Source organism: Festucalex cinctus, chromosome 16 (assembly GCF_051991245.1).
Source record: "Festucalex cinctus isolate MCC-2025b chromosome 16, RoL_Fcin_1.0, whole genome shotgun sequence".
In the NCBI taxonomy this organism is placed as follows: domain Eukaryota; kingdom Metazoa; phylum Chordata; class Actinopteri; order Syngnathiformes; family Syngnathidae; genus Festucalex; species Festucalex cinctus.
Window position 1 is genome coordinate 17644171 of NC_135426.1, and position 17509 is coordinate 17661679.

Consider the following 17509-nt stretch of genomic DNA (forward strand, 5'->3'; position numbering starts at 1 on the left):
CATTGGAATATTTCCTCCTCCGTTATCAAGTCTTTGTATCTGCACTGTTTGTATGTCAGACCTCAGGAAGCGAGCCTCAAGGGTGTGTTCAAACATCAGACATGAGCGGCACCACTGGCAGAACAATGCTCCCGACAGAAATGGCACCATATTGCTGTTCCCACACTTTCCAACATTGGAATATGGCAAGGACACGGGCAAAAATGTCCAGATAGCATTTTTGCCAGTGGCGATGGGACACCTTCCTGATTTGATTAGAACATTGTTGATTGTGCGCTTAAATCTATTATGAACCCAATTATCCTGAGGTCCATTCCATCATTTATCTTTCAGTGGATTGATTCAAGTCTCATTGCATTCTCAGGGTTGATCGATCGCCCGTGCTAAACGGACGGTGAAGCCGAAAAGCCAACGCTGCCGCGTCAGCAAAAAGTAAAAGCAAAAGAAGTGGGAGGTCCCGCCACAACTTTCCCTGAGTGATGATGTCAATAAAAGTCTGTGATGAATCTTTAGGCTCAAGCGGGGAAGGTCTACGGGAAATCAATGGCTAATAAAACCAACGCTTGGCTCACCCTCAGGGGCAGAAAGTAAGCAGGTGCTAGGTACTGACTTGGGATTTAACACCACCCACATGCCCCAAAAGCCTGACAATTGATTTGAAAAGTTTTTGAGGGACATGTTGAACTGTTGATTAATTCCAAAAGCAACCAGTAACTTTCCCACTGTACATGAAGGTCCTTGCCACAGCTGTTTAAGAAAGTCTCAGCCAATAACTCCACCATAAATACGCCATATGCCTTCGGTGTGGCACATATCTTCAGCTTTCTCTGTGGGTAAACTAATTTAAATGTGATTTCATTGTATTATAAAAGCACCCATGCATACCAAACTTCAGTTCTTTCTAGAATTCCAGCAGTAGAACAGCGGCTGGAAAGTCCCTTTGGCGTGTTTGCAGGAAAACCAAATGATCAGCCAATCAGTCTGTCCACTCCAGATTCCGTACGGTTAATTACAGGGTCTGACTTTGAGCGACTAATTAGGGTGGTCTCTCCCCAACGCACCCACCTGCTTCCACGGTGATAAATGTGTTGCTTGATTAAAATTTGGACCGAGCGTTGGCCAAGCAACACACGAACTGCAGCTGTGTACATGCTGGGGATATAAATGATGACTCCAGGTACTGCAGTGTTTGTTTTGTTTTTAACAGTCATTTAATTAGCCTTACCATGTAGATTGAATATGCAGCAACACTTCTGCGTTAATGTCGTTAGCACCACTATTGTGAAATGAAGACAATAACTGAGTAGTGCTGAGCATCCAATCCCGATCCAATCCAATCCAATCTGCTGAATTAAACATGAAAGCAATTAAATACCGAGGACACCGTACGTGTCAGGAATATAATTTTTTGTACAGATGAATGTAAAGGAGCCATTTTAGGGGTCACTTTTGGCCAGATCATTCAAGTAACGGACCTCACTGAAGATATTTTGTCCAATCTGATGCTAAATTTGAAGAATCTTTACAAGAGAGATAAGCGATTCTGAAGGTCCGCTTATGTGACTATTCAAACGTCCACCCAGACCTCATGCCCCGTTTCCTCCTTTGTCTGTGGAACCTGTAATTGCTGATGACAAATTGCAGTACTGCTGGATGATCCGCTAGATTTGGTGTTGCCAAAGGAGCAGCTGAAGAAACAGAGCCGCATTCTGTTCTTACTCAAAAAGTGCCTCACCTTGAATTTGCTGGTAATCCGCTCTCAAATGAAAAATGCAGCATTTTCAAGGAGAGCAAAGCTTCGAGTGAGTTCCCCACAAAAGACCCTGCAGGGTGGGCACCGTTCTGGAGCTTCTTTTGCTGCTTTTCCCATGCAGCGTTTCTCCAAGCCAAACTAACAGGCCATGCAGAACTGTATCCAATCCTCTATAGGCCATCCTTTCTTTCTGCGTGACCATTTGTCACATTCCAGCATTAGCAAGCGGGAAACGGGAGCTAAAGAGGGGTACCGCAGGGGTTAGGGTTCGTGCTAATTATCTAAGATCTTTTCAAACTGGGAACTGTGTTCAACATTGCGAGCACAAGGAAGCCATTTGCCTGACCACCAAAAGTGTGAATCCCACCTATTTGACCTTTAACCAAAGCACAACAAATCCTAGCAATAGAATTTCAACCTATCAATTATGAGATTAGCATAATGGTTGTGGGTTTTCTAATCCAAGTTTGTCCAACTCTCAACGCGGTCCCTAAATATACACCCCAAACTCCATGACGAAACCGCATATGGTGTCATAAAAGCACATTATATTCTTCCCGGCACCTTCTGTCGCTGCTGTGTGGTCGCCGCAGACCTCTTGAGAGCTATATCTGCTGCACGAGTACCGAAAAGAATGTCCCAAGACATGCAGACATGATGTCATGGATGAAGTGAGCGTAGCTGTCGTTTTCTTTTGTTTCCCTGACATATGCAAGACTATCAGGATAAAATGCATCGCAGGTTTCGCCTCATGTCCTTGTTTGACAGATTCTTAGCACTTTTGGTAAGACGGTGGCCCTTTAAAACTCCAAAAGAAGAGATGTGCCTGATTGTGTTCTATAGCTCACATTTTAGCTGCTGAAATATTGACAAAGGCTCCCATCTGTATGGGTTTTTCCATCTATGTGCAAAGTATGACAGACCGTTTTTTCTCACCTCAACATGCATAATTCAGTGACCTTCAGCATGGTGCGATGGATTAAAAGTAATATAGGAAAGGCTAAAGATAAAAATAGTGTCTGGGTGCGGCAAAAATCCATTAAAAACAAATTGCTTTCTTGTCACAGTCCATCATGGACGCACGAGTAAACCTTGCCTCCTGCCTCTATCACCACCATCCATGGATTTTTTTTTTTGGTCAGACTGCCTGCCTTCATCCAATGTAGATTTGTCCCATTTATCATGGCTGCCTTCCCACCACTGCAATGTTTACTTAATAAGCGGCGCACCTGATATCCACTTGGGTGCCCGCAGAGCCGCAACCCATTGTGAGACGATCCATGCAGAAATTCACCCACTTCAAATTCCTTGGCCGAAGCCGTAACTCTCCACGGGTGATAGCGCAGCATTTAATGATATGACGCTACAGTGATGCTGGAGGCAAACAAATACCTCCTGCATCTCAATGCCACACGCAATAAAAGCACCACAGGGGGCTGTCACCTGATCCCCCCTTCGACCCTCAGTCACTCGACGTTGACTCTCGGTCCATCCCGCTGCGGTTTTTATGAGGTGTGAAACACCAAATTATTTCCACGCAGGGCACTGACTGGGGGAGTCGACCCGCCCATGGAACAGTCGGCAGCCAAGAGTCTCCACGTTTATGAAGCAAGCTTGCGCCTTCATTGTCTTAAACAAGAGAGGGGGTGGGGTTAAAAAGTTTGGGAAAGGCTGTTTTTAAAATGTAAAAATCTGTTGGCGATATGCAAAACAGGCTGTTAGATTTGTTGTTGTTTTTTGGTCTGTTTTTGGATGGGATTGACTCAGACTTCACCGACGGATTACAAGTGACGTCACTCTACAATGGCGACCCTTAAGAAACACAGACCGTGAATGGCAAAACACAATTTACTCGAGTATAAAACTAGAGAGCTTTCTTCATTCATAAATGTTCGACATAACTCCACGTAACACAACGTACATGACAATATGCCGCTATCGCCCTGCATGAAATTATACGGTGAACTACGGAACTGTACGGAATGCTTATGAAATAAGATAAAAACAATAAATAAGCAAATCGAGCAACCCTAACTTGACTCATTGAGCCATTTTCAACAGTAAGAAGATATTTGTCTGTAACTTATGCATGTAATTGGGTTACCGCAAATGTTTCAGAAATCTGAATTTAGACCTTAACCCGAATACAGTATCGATTGCATGTAAACAGTCACTATTGATTACAAAAAATGGAGGACCTAGCTAATGGCAAGGGATGCACATGCACACCCGACCAGATCGTGTTGGGTTTTGGATTACGCCGGTTGGTCATTTTTAGAAGTTCACCTTGACATAGTGGAAATGCAATGCCACAAACAGGAAGTCTGTTTGCTGTTTTTGACGAATCCGCCCTTGAATCCAAATGGGCAGGCTGCTAAAACAAGACATCAATAGCGTTGCAGTTGAATAAAAACACATGTTAAAGCTTACGCAGCAATACGACATCATGGTGACACATTGCCAATATTAATGGAGAGGTGTTCGCCGTCTCCACACTTGTGAAGCATTTCGCCTGTTTCTGCTTAAAACACAATCATTTGGCGACTTTTCATCGACACTTTTTAAAGACTGCACGTCTTGAGACAATGTTATTCATTTCCAAGGAACATTTTTCCTGGCAGGCCAACACGTTGTCACCCCCCCAAGCTGCATAATATTGCTGCACATACGCACACACCCAACCATTTGCTCACATGCCTCTTTGGCCTACATCTTGCACCAATATTTATAGACTCGGAGCACATAGTGTAACGTCAACAGCCACAACACAACTTACTAGGATTCTTTTAGGTCCTTTTTTTAAGCAGACTGCGACAATTACATCCTGAGCACTGCAAGCTAGTGGCGCCATTGGGAAAATTATGTCATTATTACTGTTTATCTGTCGTTAAGCAGCATTGAGTGTTTATGACATAATATCTGGCTACCATTTTCGGATTGGGATGTTTAACCTGAACTGATTAATGTGAAAATATTTCCCTTGAAAGAAGTGCGTCTGTTGTTTAAATAGGAACATTGCTTTACTCATCTTCATGCCAGAAGAAACTAAAAAAGAAAGAGGAAGCATGTTTTTCATATAACAATGTCATTTACATGTGGCCGTTTAATGCTCTTCTCATCAATACTTTCCTCATTTGAAGGCATTCCGCGGGTGAGTCATGCGTGGCGTAGCGTCGAGGCAATTCGTTAGCGTTTGCTCTCAAAGCGGTATTGGTTTTGAACCGGGATCAAGGGCATTTTTGAGGGACATTATCATACTGATGCACTTATTGGTGAAGATTAAAAACAGGGTTGGGGTCACACAGGCTTCGGGATACAATATTTCCAATGCTAAAAGCCACTTAGGATGCTCCGCCATGCCGCTGCCTCCATCTTAAGTTGAATAATGTGCCAATGATTCATTACTTGAGGCCATTTGTCAAAAGTGTCTGCATCATTTCTTAACTAGACACAAATCTTGATAAGCATTTTATTATTTTTCCACAAGCAATCAGTCGCAAGGCTGCTATACACATTTGATGAAGATGAATATGTGCCACAATTAGTCATAAATAAAAGAAAAATAAACACCTCCCTCATATCGCCAAGCACATTTTTAAGTAGCACCCGTCTATTATTGGTCTTCTTGAAAATGAGACTCTCTCCTTCGGAAAGTAAATGTTTTCCAAAAGCAGTCAATTGTAAAGGATAAACATAGATGTAGACGTAAGAATGGTATAGAAGGTTCCTGTGTGATGTATTGTTTATGTTTCGAGTGTTGCATCATGGGAAACTGAGTGGGAAGAAACAACGTGTTTTGTAGGGCTGGGAATCTTTGACTGTCTCACGATTCGATTCGATTATGATTTTTTTTTTTTGTCTGTTTAAAAATGTCTCTCGCTCCATACAGAATGTAAATACAGGGGGGAAAAAATGCCTCCCTCAATAATTTCCCATTGGGAGAACCCAAAAAAAAACAAAAAACAAAAAAAAACAAAAACAAAACAGAGTAATAGTCGTAGTTTCTCAGTTCCTTTAACATTTTCATTTATTTCATGGCATTCCAAAACACAAATGAAAGCTCCCCAAAATATATTACAACCACATGCCGCCCTCACCATCTGCAAGTGTACAAGTGTGCTCCCCCAGCCACTTCTCCAAAACTATGATTCACTTTACTTAACATTTCTATTAAACCCAAGAACAATGGCTGTGATTTTCCCTGGCCTGCTTCAACTCCTCTCCCAGCTCCTGTAATAAAACCTGTAATGGTTTGACAAGCAGTGTTTTTTTGTTTTTTTCGTCTTTCATTGGTATTAGCATTAGCCGTGCCCAGGAAAAACACTTGACCTGATTGCAAAAGCAGAGAGGCACCAGAGCATCCCCACAAGTTGGATTCCACGTGGCCCACTGAAGACTTATCCTTCCTCGCCATCTCGTCTGGGATTCTCCCAACTCCATGTGACGTGAAGTAGCCAGGATTTGATTACAGGAGGGTAAAAGGTCAGATAAGCTTTTAGGAGATCACAACCAGGGTCGTTGGGAAAGACAAACAAGGATGAAAATGGAAAGTAGTCAAGGAGTCTCCTCAGACAAGTGTGGCAGAGTGATTAGTGCTTCTCCACTCCTGCTGCTAACCGCTCGTAACTCTTCCAACCCCCCCACAGGGGAGCCTTCTCCAGCACGCGACTCATGACCCTGAGCGAGGACACCGTTTGATGAAGAGCCAGCGAGGGTCACGCCTCTCATTGCCATTCATCCACCTTCATCTCACAGCCGTGAAGCAAAGCCCCATGTTTGTCCCCCGTGTAAATTACCAGAGAGATTTTGATTGATGCGCGGCGTAGGTGGATGCTGAACTTTGGCGGCGAGGATGGAGTGTGGGCCTGGATGCGTGGGGCAGCACAGTTGGTAATCCGTCACCTAAAGGCTCACTGACAAGCGCCACCATGTTACGACCACAACCATGATGGATGGACAATCGCTTGCTGGGTAGCCGTTGGATATACGCTGGGCGGATAGCTGCGCTGGAGCCTGGGACACAACATGAAGGCGAATGGAGGATGTTCTGGGATGGATTTTGGTTGCCAGTCAATCATAGTGTGATTTGTATTGAATGGGAATCAATCAGCTATGTGAACCACTCCATTCCACTGGGTGTCAAAACATCAATCCATCCATTTTCTTATTATGTTCAGGGTCCCAGATGAGCTATAGAACCTATCCCAGTTGAATTTTATCAAATGTTTTTCGAACTGGTTGCCAATTAATGAATGATTCACAGATGTGAATCCTCATACTCCAATGCAGAGGCGATTCTAGGATCTGTAGTTGATTTTTGGCAGACTGGTCACCAGTCAATCATAGTGAGCTATGTGAACCACTACACTAATGGTTCTTTTCTGATGATTTGATCGAACTACCTCGGTGAGGTCAAGACACATTGATGATCTCGCAACATTGCTTGGCCTATCTGTGCTGCAGGAAATTTGGTGTGCTCAGTAGTCGACTTGTGACTGTTGTGATGGTACGTCGTGTCATTTCTTTATTACTGTAATCCCTTATGATTTTGAGTAAAAAATAAGAAAGTGGTGGTTCCGAATATGTGCAAATTGAATTCACATGTATAACAGAACGTATACGGTGTTCCACAGGGTTCAGTTATGGGGCCTTTGCTGTTTTCATTGTACCTGGTTCCCCATGAGTTCCATCTTAAAGAAAAGAGTGGTGGTTCTTTTAGTACTCCATGAATATAGAGTTCCGTTAAATTTGCAATACCAAGTAAAGCAATTCTTATGCAGCATAACTTGTTAGCTAGCAAAACTAATACTAACATTGAGATAGGCAATATAATAAAACAATTTATGAATTCGAGGTGAAGAGAGATTTTTGATGAAAAGGCCACTCTCCCCATTCATTTTGTTCACCAGTAAACTCTATACCTATGTCTTGAATTTAGAGAAAAAAACAAAAAGCAAAAAAAACACATTTTATTTTTCAGTAAAGAAGGGTTGAAGGGTTGGGTGAACTTTCATTGGAAACTGGTGGGGTTCAGTACCGCTAACAAGGTTAACTTAAGAACCACTGCACTACACAATGCACATTAACATATCCATCCATCCATTTTCCAAAACTGTCATCTGGACTATTTCTACTTAGCGAGGTCAAAAAGTGTATCGGGACAGTTACCATTTGCCTTATGCAACCAGCTTATTAGTATGTGTTCTAGCCAGTAAGAGTAATGTGATTTGTGACCTTTAAAAAGTGCCTGCAGACCACTGCCAGGCAGAAAGCACCTGTTCACTGTTTGCTCTCACATAAATAATATAACACATTGCTTACATGTCATCACTTGATGATTTATTGCAAGTGTAAGTGTAGAACCAGTGTCGGCACAACATGGGGTTCTCGTCAGCGCTCGGGCAGTAGCAGGGATTATGTTTCTAAAAAGCCTCCTGATTTTAGATGATAGCAGATAAGAAACCATTTTCATATGCTTATCCTCTCCCAGGTGACTTTGTGTGAGAGGCCTGGTACACCCTGGACTGGACGCCAGCCACTCACAATGGACAACCATTCACACTCGCATCCGCTGCCAAATCTTCACTAATCTGCATCTTCGAACATATGAGGAAGCCACAAGCACATTCAAACATCAAACAGCCAGGGATTCGAACCTGGCACCTCAGAAATGCGAGACAGCTATCCGACTCAAATTGAGTACATATTTTAACAACAAAATCACTCTACAGTATTGATTCCTGATACTATGCTAATATAATAGTGCAGGGTGAGAGTCCAATTTAAACCAGCACTGATTGATAACAACAACACATGCAAAACAGGCGCCGTAGCCATGGTAACCTAACCAGGGTAGCCAGGGTGATAGCAGCCGGGAGGCAAAGTAGGAGCAGGAGGAGGAGGGCGGCATTATCTCCGGGCGACCCCCATACCTGTCATCGTAGCAGAAGTCGGCGTCCAGCGTGTTCACGTACACCCCCACGGCCACGGCGGTGCACAGCAGCTCCGTGATCATCTCTCCGAGCCGAAGCGGAGCTTGCGGGTGGCTTCGAAAAGGACGACGAGAAGTGGCTGACAGGGAAGTCCGTCGTTATTCAGCCGCTCGGCAGCGCGGCTCCCCGCGCCGTGCAGGGTTTCTTCTCCCGGCGCAGCCAAAGTGTGTCACGGCGGGCCATGACGTTCCCCCGCCGGCCACAGACGCTCACAAGCGGCTCGCGAGCGTTGTCAGGAGGCGATCGAGAGCGACGACGTACGCATCTCTGGTCAACGTGCTTGCACCGGAGAGGAGCGAGAGTCAGGCGCATGTGGTTTTGAAGGGAAAAGGCTGCGCGGCGCATGCGCACTGGATGACGCACCGAAAACAATAGTCGGCATACAAAGAGAGCATTTATTACTGCCGAATTTGAAAGAACTATGATTAAAAGCTCGGAATAGTATTTATTATATATATTTGAGTTAGTCTGACTAATAAAAAAAAGTGCATTAATTAATAAGACGAGTCAAAGGCAATAATTAAATAAAATAATGAAAACACAAATCCCCAAAATGAATAAGAATTTATTTTATTAAGATTATTACGCAGTTAAAAATAGCTGACAGTGTAAGCACAAAACCTTTAAAAAATTTCAGAAAAATCCTATTTAGAACATCTGAAATGCATTTGAGGTAAATTTGAGGCACTTCAAATGGTGACAGATGTGTTCTTCCTCCCATAAAATCGCTTGTTTTTAACATCCTTTCTTGAAAAGCATTTGGGGTAAAAATTTAGGTGAAATTATTATCTTGATTATCACAAAAATGTGGCATTGAAACGGGTGTGTAGACTTTATTTCTACAGTATACAGGCTTGAATCAATCACATTTTAGGATGGAAAAATGAATAATACATACATGAGGCATAAGAATGCACTTGCACACTGCAACCTAATGACAGATGTGTGAAGATTGTTGCATTTACAGTATAAAGATTTGAATGTAGTTTTGCACTCACTGTTTCCGAATTTGCACACGTTTACCTTATTCATCTCCATGAGTGGGTCGAAATATTTGAAATATCTGAAAGCAGAATCTCTACATAGTTTGGAAGTCCACATACACATCATCAGCCTTACAAAGCAGATCATCATTGTGTTGATTTATCATCCTACCTTGCATAAATGTTAAAAACAGACATCTAGAGAATGCAAATTTCCGCAAATTCATCTTGTCTTATATATGTCGAGGTTGCATATGGACGCCAGGTTGGACCCGCTGACCACCAGATGGACCAAAGCTTGTCCCACTGTTGGGGGTTGTGGAACAACTTACAAGAGCCCAGTCGGAAAAGCAAAGCAGATGGAGCAGAATGCACAGCGGCAAAAACATGGTGAGGCGGAGAGGTTAGTGGCACGTTTGTTACCGTGGCTTCGGAGCAACTAATTAGGAAAAGTGTGTTTTGTTTGCTGATGCTTGGGTTGGGATGCCTTGCTAATCACTATCCTCCAGCACAGAGCCAAAATTCAAAGTGCACCCTCATTCGAACCCACGGGGGCAAGGAAAGGGCGGGCTACTGTGTTTTACAGCCAGCAAACGTGATTAGGGATTAGCAAGAGTAAGGAACAACATTGCCACAGTTATAAACAAGCTGAACATATTACAGGTAAAACTTTTCTTGTTTACTTGCTTTGCCTGCAGAGAAATATTCTCACTATTAAAAAAACAAAAACAAATGCAAACTGAAAATGGAGGCATTTGTAAATGTGATATTGAAAACATTTATTTGAGCAAAGTATATTCAATAATGTGAATATAAATGCATCCTCTTATCATGTTAATATGTCACACCTGTCAGGAGGATGGATTATCTCGGCAAAGGAGAAATGCTCAGTACTCGCTAGTACAGGGGTCTGCAACATGCGGCTCTGGAGCCACATGTGGCTCTTTAGTCCCTCACCTTTGGCTGCCTGTGGATCTCTTAAAAAAAAAAAAAAAAAAAAAAAAAAAAAAAAATTTGTGGAAATTAACTTTTTTTGGGGGGATAAAATGTTCTTTAAATGAATTCATGATGTAGAGTAGAAAATGAATAATTCAATTATCAAATGAGAGACGAATGGTAGAAATTACCTTTAAAAAAAAAAAAAAATGTCCAAAAATTCCATGAAATGGCAAAAAAAATGTATAGAAGCAGAAAACAAAAGGCAGAAAAGAATTGCAAAAAATGTCAGAAAATTGATCTTGAAAAGAAAATGTAGAAAAGTATATGCTTAATCTGTAACTATAAAATGTCCAAAAACAAAATGCACGGCATTTCCAACGCCTGTTGTTCCAAAATGAGCGGGGTGACTCCAGTTGGTGTGCTCGGTGGTAAATTTCGCTTTAAAAAACACCCCGACGGGACTTTACATAAAACAAAAGTCATTTGCGTTTAATTAATTAACAATTGCTGAATTGCACCCAATTGATATGATGCTGTTACGTTTTGAGCAATACATGAATGCATGCAATTGCATACATGCATTTAATCAATGTTTGCAAATGACATTCAGGTAATAAAATGCGTTAATGTCAAAATATTATGGTAGTTTGTATTTATTCTATATTACGCGAATTAAAAAGTGTGATTAATCAGATTAAAAATCGTTTGACAGCACTAATATATATTGCATGTTTGTTTGTTAAATCCATCAAAATTCTCTCACTTCCCACAGCTAATTTAAGAGCGACGTGGGAAAAACTGACCAAGCGTTTGCCACGGCGAGCATTTCCGTAGATATTTCCATAGATACGCCGCTGCCACCACGCCGAGATTTCCTCCGCGCTGTAGGCTAAACATAGTGAGTAATTTCCCCTCATGCTATTTACTCCGGAACCACTGCTTCTTCACCCTGCAGATAAACATCACGCAGGAAACGGATAATCACAGATGCAGGGCCGAGACACGCTTTCTACTGACGGTATTAATATTAAGCGTGAAGCAAAACAACCCTGATGTGCCAGACAAAAAAGCTTATTTTCTTTCGATTGGTTTCAATCATGTTTATTGGATGTCATTTCTAACCATTCTTTACAAAGTTTCCTGCCCACAAGTGTGAAAATTCACTTGGAATAGTGCAAAGCGGCAATCCCATGACAGCGCGGCAAGACGTTTGTGGTCACCCCGAGCGCTGCTCGCCACACGACGTCTGATTCCATTCGTAATTCATGCGTCTGTGCCGCTACAATATTCCTTTCCAAGCATGTAAGATTTACTGAGGGAGCGAGCGAAACAGCTGAAGAGATTAAAGAGGTCAAGGCCTCGTCTTCAGACATTGGGGAACCTTGTGATGCTTTTTCCAGACCCGCGCGGCCATGCAGCTTTCGCCTAAAACACCCCCAAAGGGCCCGGCTTGCCGAGCACATCTGAAAAACGAGCGTTTTCGAGACACGCTCTAGCATCAAGATGAAGAAAAAACTGACACAGCTCAATCCAACGGGACTGGCGCTTTTTCCAGCTGTTTTCCAGCACGTGTTGCATGACTTGTGGAGCGACACTATCTGTAAAAATCTCAACTCTATTACCAAAGTGCATGTAATTCAATCAATTAATGATATATAAAAATAGGGCTGCCGTCATGTCATTCCTTCAGCGCGACGACGGCGTAACATCTCGGTGACAGAAGAGGGTCGAACAGTTGCACCAAAGCAGAAAAGCATCCCTCGTCCTGCAAATAATAGAAGGATTTGGAATTAGGTGGTCTCGTGCAACACTTCGATTAACTTATTGATTAAGAAGTGCGTCTCAATACTTTAGTCCATAAGGCGTAGTGTAAAGAACAGTGCTGGGAGTGTATCTTGGAATTTCAGTTTATGATTATTCTCCTTTTCTATCAAAGCACAGATTTTTGAGGATCTGAACTATTCAGCAGTGCCACTGACAACTGTTTAACATGATATTTGGCGGACATGTCAATCATAAGAGGACATATGAAAATGTCTCAAGGACCCTTCCCTGTAATTGAACAGGAAGTTGGCCATTTTGGTTTGAAGCAAATATCAGCAGGGCCCGTACTTTGCCTGGTGCGTGTTCTGTGATTATATGTCAACTTTTAACTCATTCAAAACTAAAAACGTGTTTATTAATGTTTTTTTTTTTATGCAAGAGCATACAGAATGCTTAGATGCAGCTTCTGACATGAAGAGGTGACTTAAAGCAATGGTAGTTATTTAATAAAACGGCCAGGAGGTGGCAGCAGAGTATAAGAGATCCGCCAGGGCCATGTTGTAACGAGCTCTTTTTGTCAGCATTTTCACCAGGAATGTGGATAATGATTAAACTTAGCTATATTCTAATGCTAATTACTGCAAAACGGAAACAGATAAATATACTTTCATTCCTGGTGAAAGAAGAGACGAATCTTTCTTTTGGTAGGTTCCATGTTTTTCTAACAATAAAACACAATATACTGTGGGCCTTGCTAAATCAGTCAAAATCCAGTAACAAACAAACAGCTGGGAACGAAGGGGGTTGCTTCAGTGAAATTGGCTGCGAGTGAATGAGTTTAATGGTCAGCAGACGTGGATTGCGTTTATCACCACAACGCCACCATCTCTTCCTACTAGTAATTTAACCCAGCAAGCATTACTAATATGAGGGTCTAATTGCAATTACCTGCTCTTTCAGGTAGCAGAGGCGGTCCAGGAGAATGAGGCCTTCAATGCAGGGAGCCAGGGTCACCTTCAACTACACACGCACATCAACCCCAGTCAGATTTTTATTCCTCGCCATTTATTTACACATCAAGAACACTCAAAGTCATTTCACTGTTCAGCGTAACATCATTTATACCTCATGCCCCAGCCCACCGCAATAAGCTCATTTAACGGCGGCCAATTTATTGGCTTTTACGAGAAGGCATGAAAATGTTTTGAGCGGACGTGGGCAGCTGTGCAAATGGCTCACCAGATTAAAAGCGTGGATCTCGGGCCAGCGCGGCGCGTACGTGTCGTGGTACCGCTGAATGTCCTCGTCGGAAAGCTGGAAAGAAAATGTAGTATCAAGGACTGTGTCGCCACAATTTCAAAATTTGAATATAAATGTGAAATATTGTGATTTTGACCTTTGAATCATCCAGGTCCAGTTTACGAAGCGCCCGTCGAACATAATCCACAAAACATTTGGCCTTGGAGTATACGTTCCCAACTCGCTTTTCACTAATTGGGGGGGGGGAAAAAAGCTTCATGACATTCAAAACATACTTCGGGATGTACAAGGAGACGTTCACTCTTCAGAAATCTGCAATCATAATAGACGCTCTTTGCAGAAGACAAAGAATATACTCCTGTGAAGATTATGTCTACTCCACCATTTGTTCAAATATCCTTTATTAATAAGAAAATGAATTACAGAAGAATATACAAAATATGGTCTAATAATTATCAAATCAATATATACTTTTAAGAATGATATTACTCAGACAACAGGAGGCAAAAAAAAGTTTTCCAAAAGGACACATCTTTATACTGATTTGTGATCATTTATAAATCTACTAAATTATAAATAAAAAAACTCACACCATTTCAAAATGTCTAATCATTTTAAATTCTTCTAAAAAATGAAAGAACAGTAGGGTGGAAACAAAAGCAAATCTTCACACTTTCAACTCAGTGGTGCCGGGAATAAATCTACTTCCTGTTACCTTTTGTAGGCGCCGTAGTGATCCCGGAGAATAACATGCAAAACCGCCCGGTAGAACAGCGAATCCATCTGAATCTTGTGCAGAAGAAAAAAACAAAAGCAGCAGATGAGCGATGTGAGCGATGCGCGTTTCAATCAAGCTTGTTTTTGCAATCAGCTTCCCCCCCCATGGAGTCATTACATTCATATTTATAAACATCCCATATTAACAGCAGCCGGCGTCAAGTATCGGCTTTGGCCCGGAGCCGCCAGCGTCGCTTCCCCCAAACAAACAAACGCTCTCCAAACAATGGAGTCGCTGACCAACAATGATTTGATGGATTTTTGTTTGACGACTGACACAAACAAAGAGCGTCACACTTACCCCGTGGCCCACGGCAACTCTTTCCAGCGCCTGTTGTTGGCAGCAAGGAAGGAAGCACACCGTCAAACACTCGTCACACTCTTCCATACGTCACCCGCGTAACTCACCAAGCACGCCGACATCCTGGCGTTTCTGCCGCAGAACCACGAGTGGCGGCGGAGGTGCTGACTCAGAGGGAACCCGAACGCACCACGCCAACACTCTGGAGGGCAACAGAAGCTTTTGATGAGGTGATCGGAAACCACCGTGATTCATTCAAAGTCAAAACGCCAGAGTTATTCCCTGACCAATTAGCGCAAGTGGAACAAGCGTTAGAAAAGTAGCATGCATGCGTGCATTTATGATGGAAATTTCGATGTGGCTAGTCATCCGCAGATGCAATTAACTCATTTGCTCCCAATAACGTGTAAATCCGTTTTTTTTATGTTTTAAGTGTCCCAAAGACGTATTTATACGTTTTTTTGTTTGTTTTTTCTATGCTAGAACATACAGAAGGCTTTGATGCAGCCTTTCAACTGTAAAGAATGGTTGCAGAAATTGTCAGCAAAGTTAGCATGGCATTATCACTGTGGCCCTATCAACATTGGACTAGACTCGCACACTTTTATTTTGCCGATCAGTTAGCATGTAAATTTGGCTGCGAGGCAGTTTAGCTCGGAACCTCAGGTCTTGCGGCACAAAAAACACTCTTGAATATTTTCTAGCAATAATATGCACTCCTACCCTGTGTGTCAGGCTCAAACTCCTCTGAGAGCTTGTTGTAGCAGCATCCCACGCTGCAGACGGCAAGCAGCTCCGCTTTGGCCACAAACATTCTGAGCGTGCTGGGCGCCAGGTCGCCGCACGTGTGCAGGCCCACCAGGACCGCGCGCTGGCGTGAGGAGAAAAGATTTTAGACAAAGTTGAGTGATAATGGAAAGTCCATATACGAGACGAGCTCACCTCCAGCTCGTCGATGAGCTCCCTAAGCTCCGTGTCGGCAGTTATGTAGGACGTGAGCGGTGAAAAGACGGCGCTGGTCACGCCGCTTCTGCTTTGAGCTTTGCGCTCAAGGTTCTCCCTCTTCCTCCTCTGCCTCTCATCGTCAGTCAGTGAGCTGGGGGAAGCCCTGCCAGACTGTATCGCCTCTAACGATATGGCGCTCAAGAAGAGCTCCTCTATGGGGTTGGGGTCTGGTGTCTGCAGCTTCTCCTCCTGTGACCCATTTCCATCTTCTGCACCTTTGATTTCTGAGACCGCTTGGTGTTCTGCTTCTCCTTTTGTGGCCTTTCTGTGTTTCTGGTACACCTTGGAGAATTTTTTCAATTTGCGGTTCCTCTCTTGGGCCCCGTGGGTGTTGGTGCTGGACGAGTCAATGCCGAAGACGCGAAGGCCATGCTGCAGGGAGAGGAAGGAGCTCAGGTAACCCTTCCCCGAGCCCACGTCTATCACCTGCACGATTGACACCGTGATTATCAGATGCAATATAAAGCAAAAGAAGGTTTTAAAAAAAATGCTTTCCTGTTTTACTCCACAGCGCTTGGCCAAACAGTCCACTACCTCCGCCATGGACTGCACCTCATGTGACTTTTTTGTGTTCATGAACTCATCCGGCTCCAATTCTAAACCTCAAATAGAAAAAGAATGGTAAGGTCGTCTCAAACCATTTCTTCCAAATGAACAATACATTCAGACTGTACCTGTCCCAGCGCCTTGCTTCGATGCCTTTCGTCTGAGGGCGTTCAAAAGGTCATCCCGGCTCATGCAGACCCCCAGGCCAGGAAGTGAGTGGGCCTTGGCTGTACGCAACAGTTCATGCGCATCAACCAGCCTTTTTGTGTCTTGACAAAAGCCAAATGTGTTCCTCAGTTTCTCTGTTTATAGATAAAACAGCAACAAAAAGCTCTTATTGCATGTAATCATATGCACATAATATTTAAGCTCATTTTATTTTATGTAAATAAAACGGTAATAGTAAAATAAACGTTTTCAGAAATAATATCAAATATCCACCGATGAATCCACTTTGTTTTTGGACCTCTTGCTCCCCCTGGTGGCCAGCTATGCCAATGGCATTCAGCACCTCGTCAGGCGACACGGCCATGAAACGATTCCACACGTCGTGCGTGTAAAACTCCACCGTGTGCGCGTTTGCGATGCTCAGAGTGGCCGCGAGGAATCGCGTGACTTCATCAATGCGTTGCCGCAGCTCCGCGAGGCTGACCGACGAGGGAATCATTGTGAAAAAGGAGAATAATGAGGCGAATAGTAATTCATGTCAGTCGTCTACTTCCGATAGAATCCAGGCAATACTAGTTGAATAAACATAATCGATGTTCTACTTGTGTGGGGAAGGCGGTGTTTAGAGTGGTTACGTTTTCTATTGATAAATTATAATAATTAAGATGTATATTATCATTAATTTACGTTAATGTTTTTATATTAGTATTCCGGACTCGATAAAGCCGAAAGATTGAATGGTCTGAATTTGTTTAATCATGTCTGCATTGCAACGTCATCAGTGTGGGACCAGAAGTAGTACACGAAATCGGAACACATGCATGTAAACATTTCACCAACCCAGGGTCAGAATTAAGTCCAAATGGCAACGACAAATGAGAAATTGAACACAGGTAACTATGCACGAAAAGAAGGAAACTGGAAGAAGCCACAAAAACAAAACGATCGCGTCAAAAAGAAGAAATGGGTTCCGGAAAACAAAGTTTTCCAAGGAAGTATTAAAGAAGGTAAGTTATGGTCA

General features: G+C 42.9%; 3 protein-coding genes across 12 annotated transcripts in view; 1 reads left to right on the forward strand and 2 right to left on the reverse strand.

Annotated features, from left to right (window-relative positions):
- Nucleotides 1–9083, reverse strand: part of LOC144003956 (protein O-mannosyl-transferase TMTC2-like) — a 30544-nt gene extending 21461 nt beyond the window's left edge. For all 4 annotated transcript variants that reach the window (XM_077500718.1, XM_077500717.1, XM_077500719.1 and 1 more), the window contains exon 1: nt 8686–9083. In XM_077500718.1, the coding sequence (XP_077356844.1) occupies nt 8686–8768 (83 nt within the window). In that variant the 5' untranslated portion in view covers nt 8769–9083. The remainder of the gene's footprint in view (nt 1–8685) is intronic.
- LOC144003965 (thyroid transcription factor 1-associated protein 26 homolog) overlaps nt 1–17509 on the forward strand; it is a 37783-nt gene that overhangs the window by 19102 nt on the left and 1172 nt on the right. The window contains exons 3-6 of one of the 4 annotated variants that reach the window (XM_077500749.1): nt 9976–10118; nt 13392–16170; nt 16286–16395; nt 16458–17495. In XM_077500749.1, the coding sequence (XP_077356875.1) occupies nt 17351–17495 (145 nt within the window). In that variant the 5' untranslated portion in view covers nt 9976–10118; nt 13392–16170; nt 16286–16395; nt 16458–17350. Of the gene's footprint in view, nt 1–8310; nt 10132–13391; nt 16171–16285; nt 17496–17509 lie in introns of those variants that run through there. The other 3 variants (XM_077500748.1, XM_077500746.1, XM_077500747.1) reach the window with 3 other exon arrangements.
- On the reverse strand, nt 11335–17049 carry mettl25 (methyltransferase like 25). 4 transcript variants are annotated; one of them, XM_077500734.1, is made up of 12 exons: nt 16762–17049; nt 16449–16622; nt 16269–16370; nt 15712–16199; nt 15493–15640; nt 14877–14971; nt 14770–14799; nt 14407–14480; nt 13828–13921; nt 13671–13745; nt 13380–13451; nt 11335–12432 (listed from the first exon to the last, which is right to left on the reverse strand). In XM_077500734.1, exons 1-12 carry the CDS (start codon nt 16985–16987, stop codon nt 12346–12348), a joined length of 1665 nt encoding a protein of 554 aa, XP_077356860.1. In that variant the 5' UTR covers nt 16988–17049; the 3' UTR covers nt 11335–12345. The 4 variants fall into 4 exon arrangements, with proteins under 4 accessions (XP_077356860.1, XP_077356858.1, XP_077356857.1 ...); XM_077500733.1 differs by having other exon boundaries at nt 11336–12432; nt 16269–16376; XM_077500732.1 differs by having other exon boundaries at nt 15712–16370.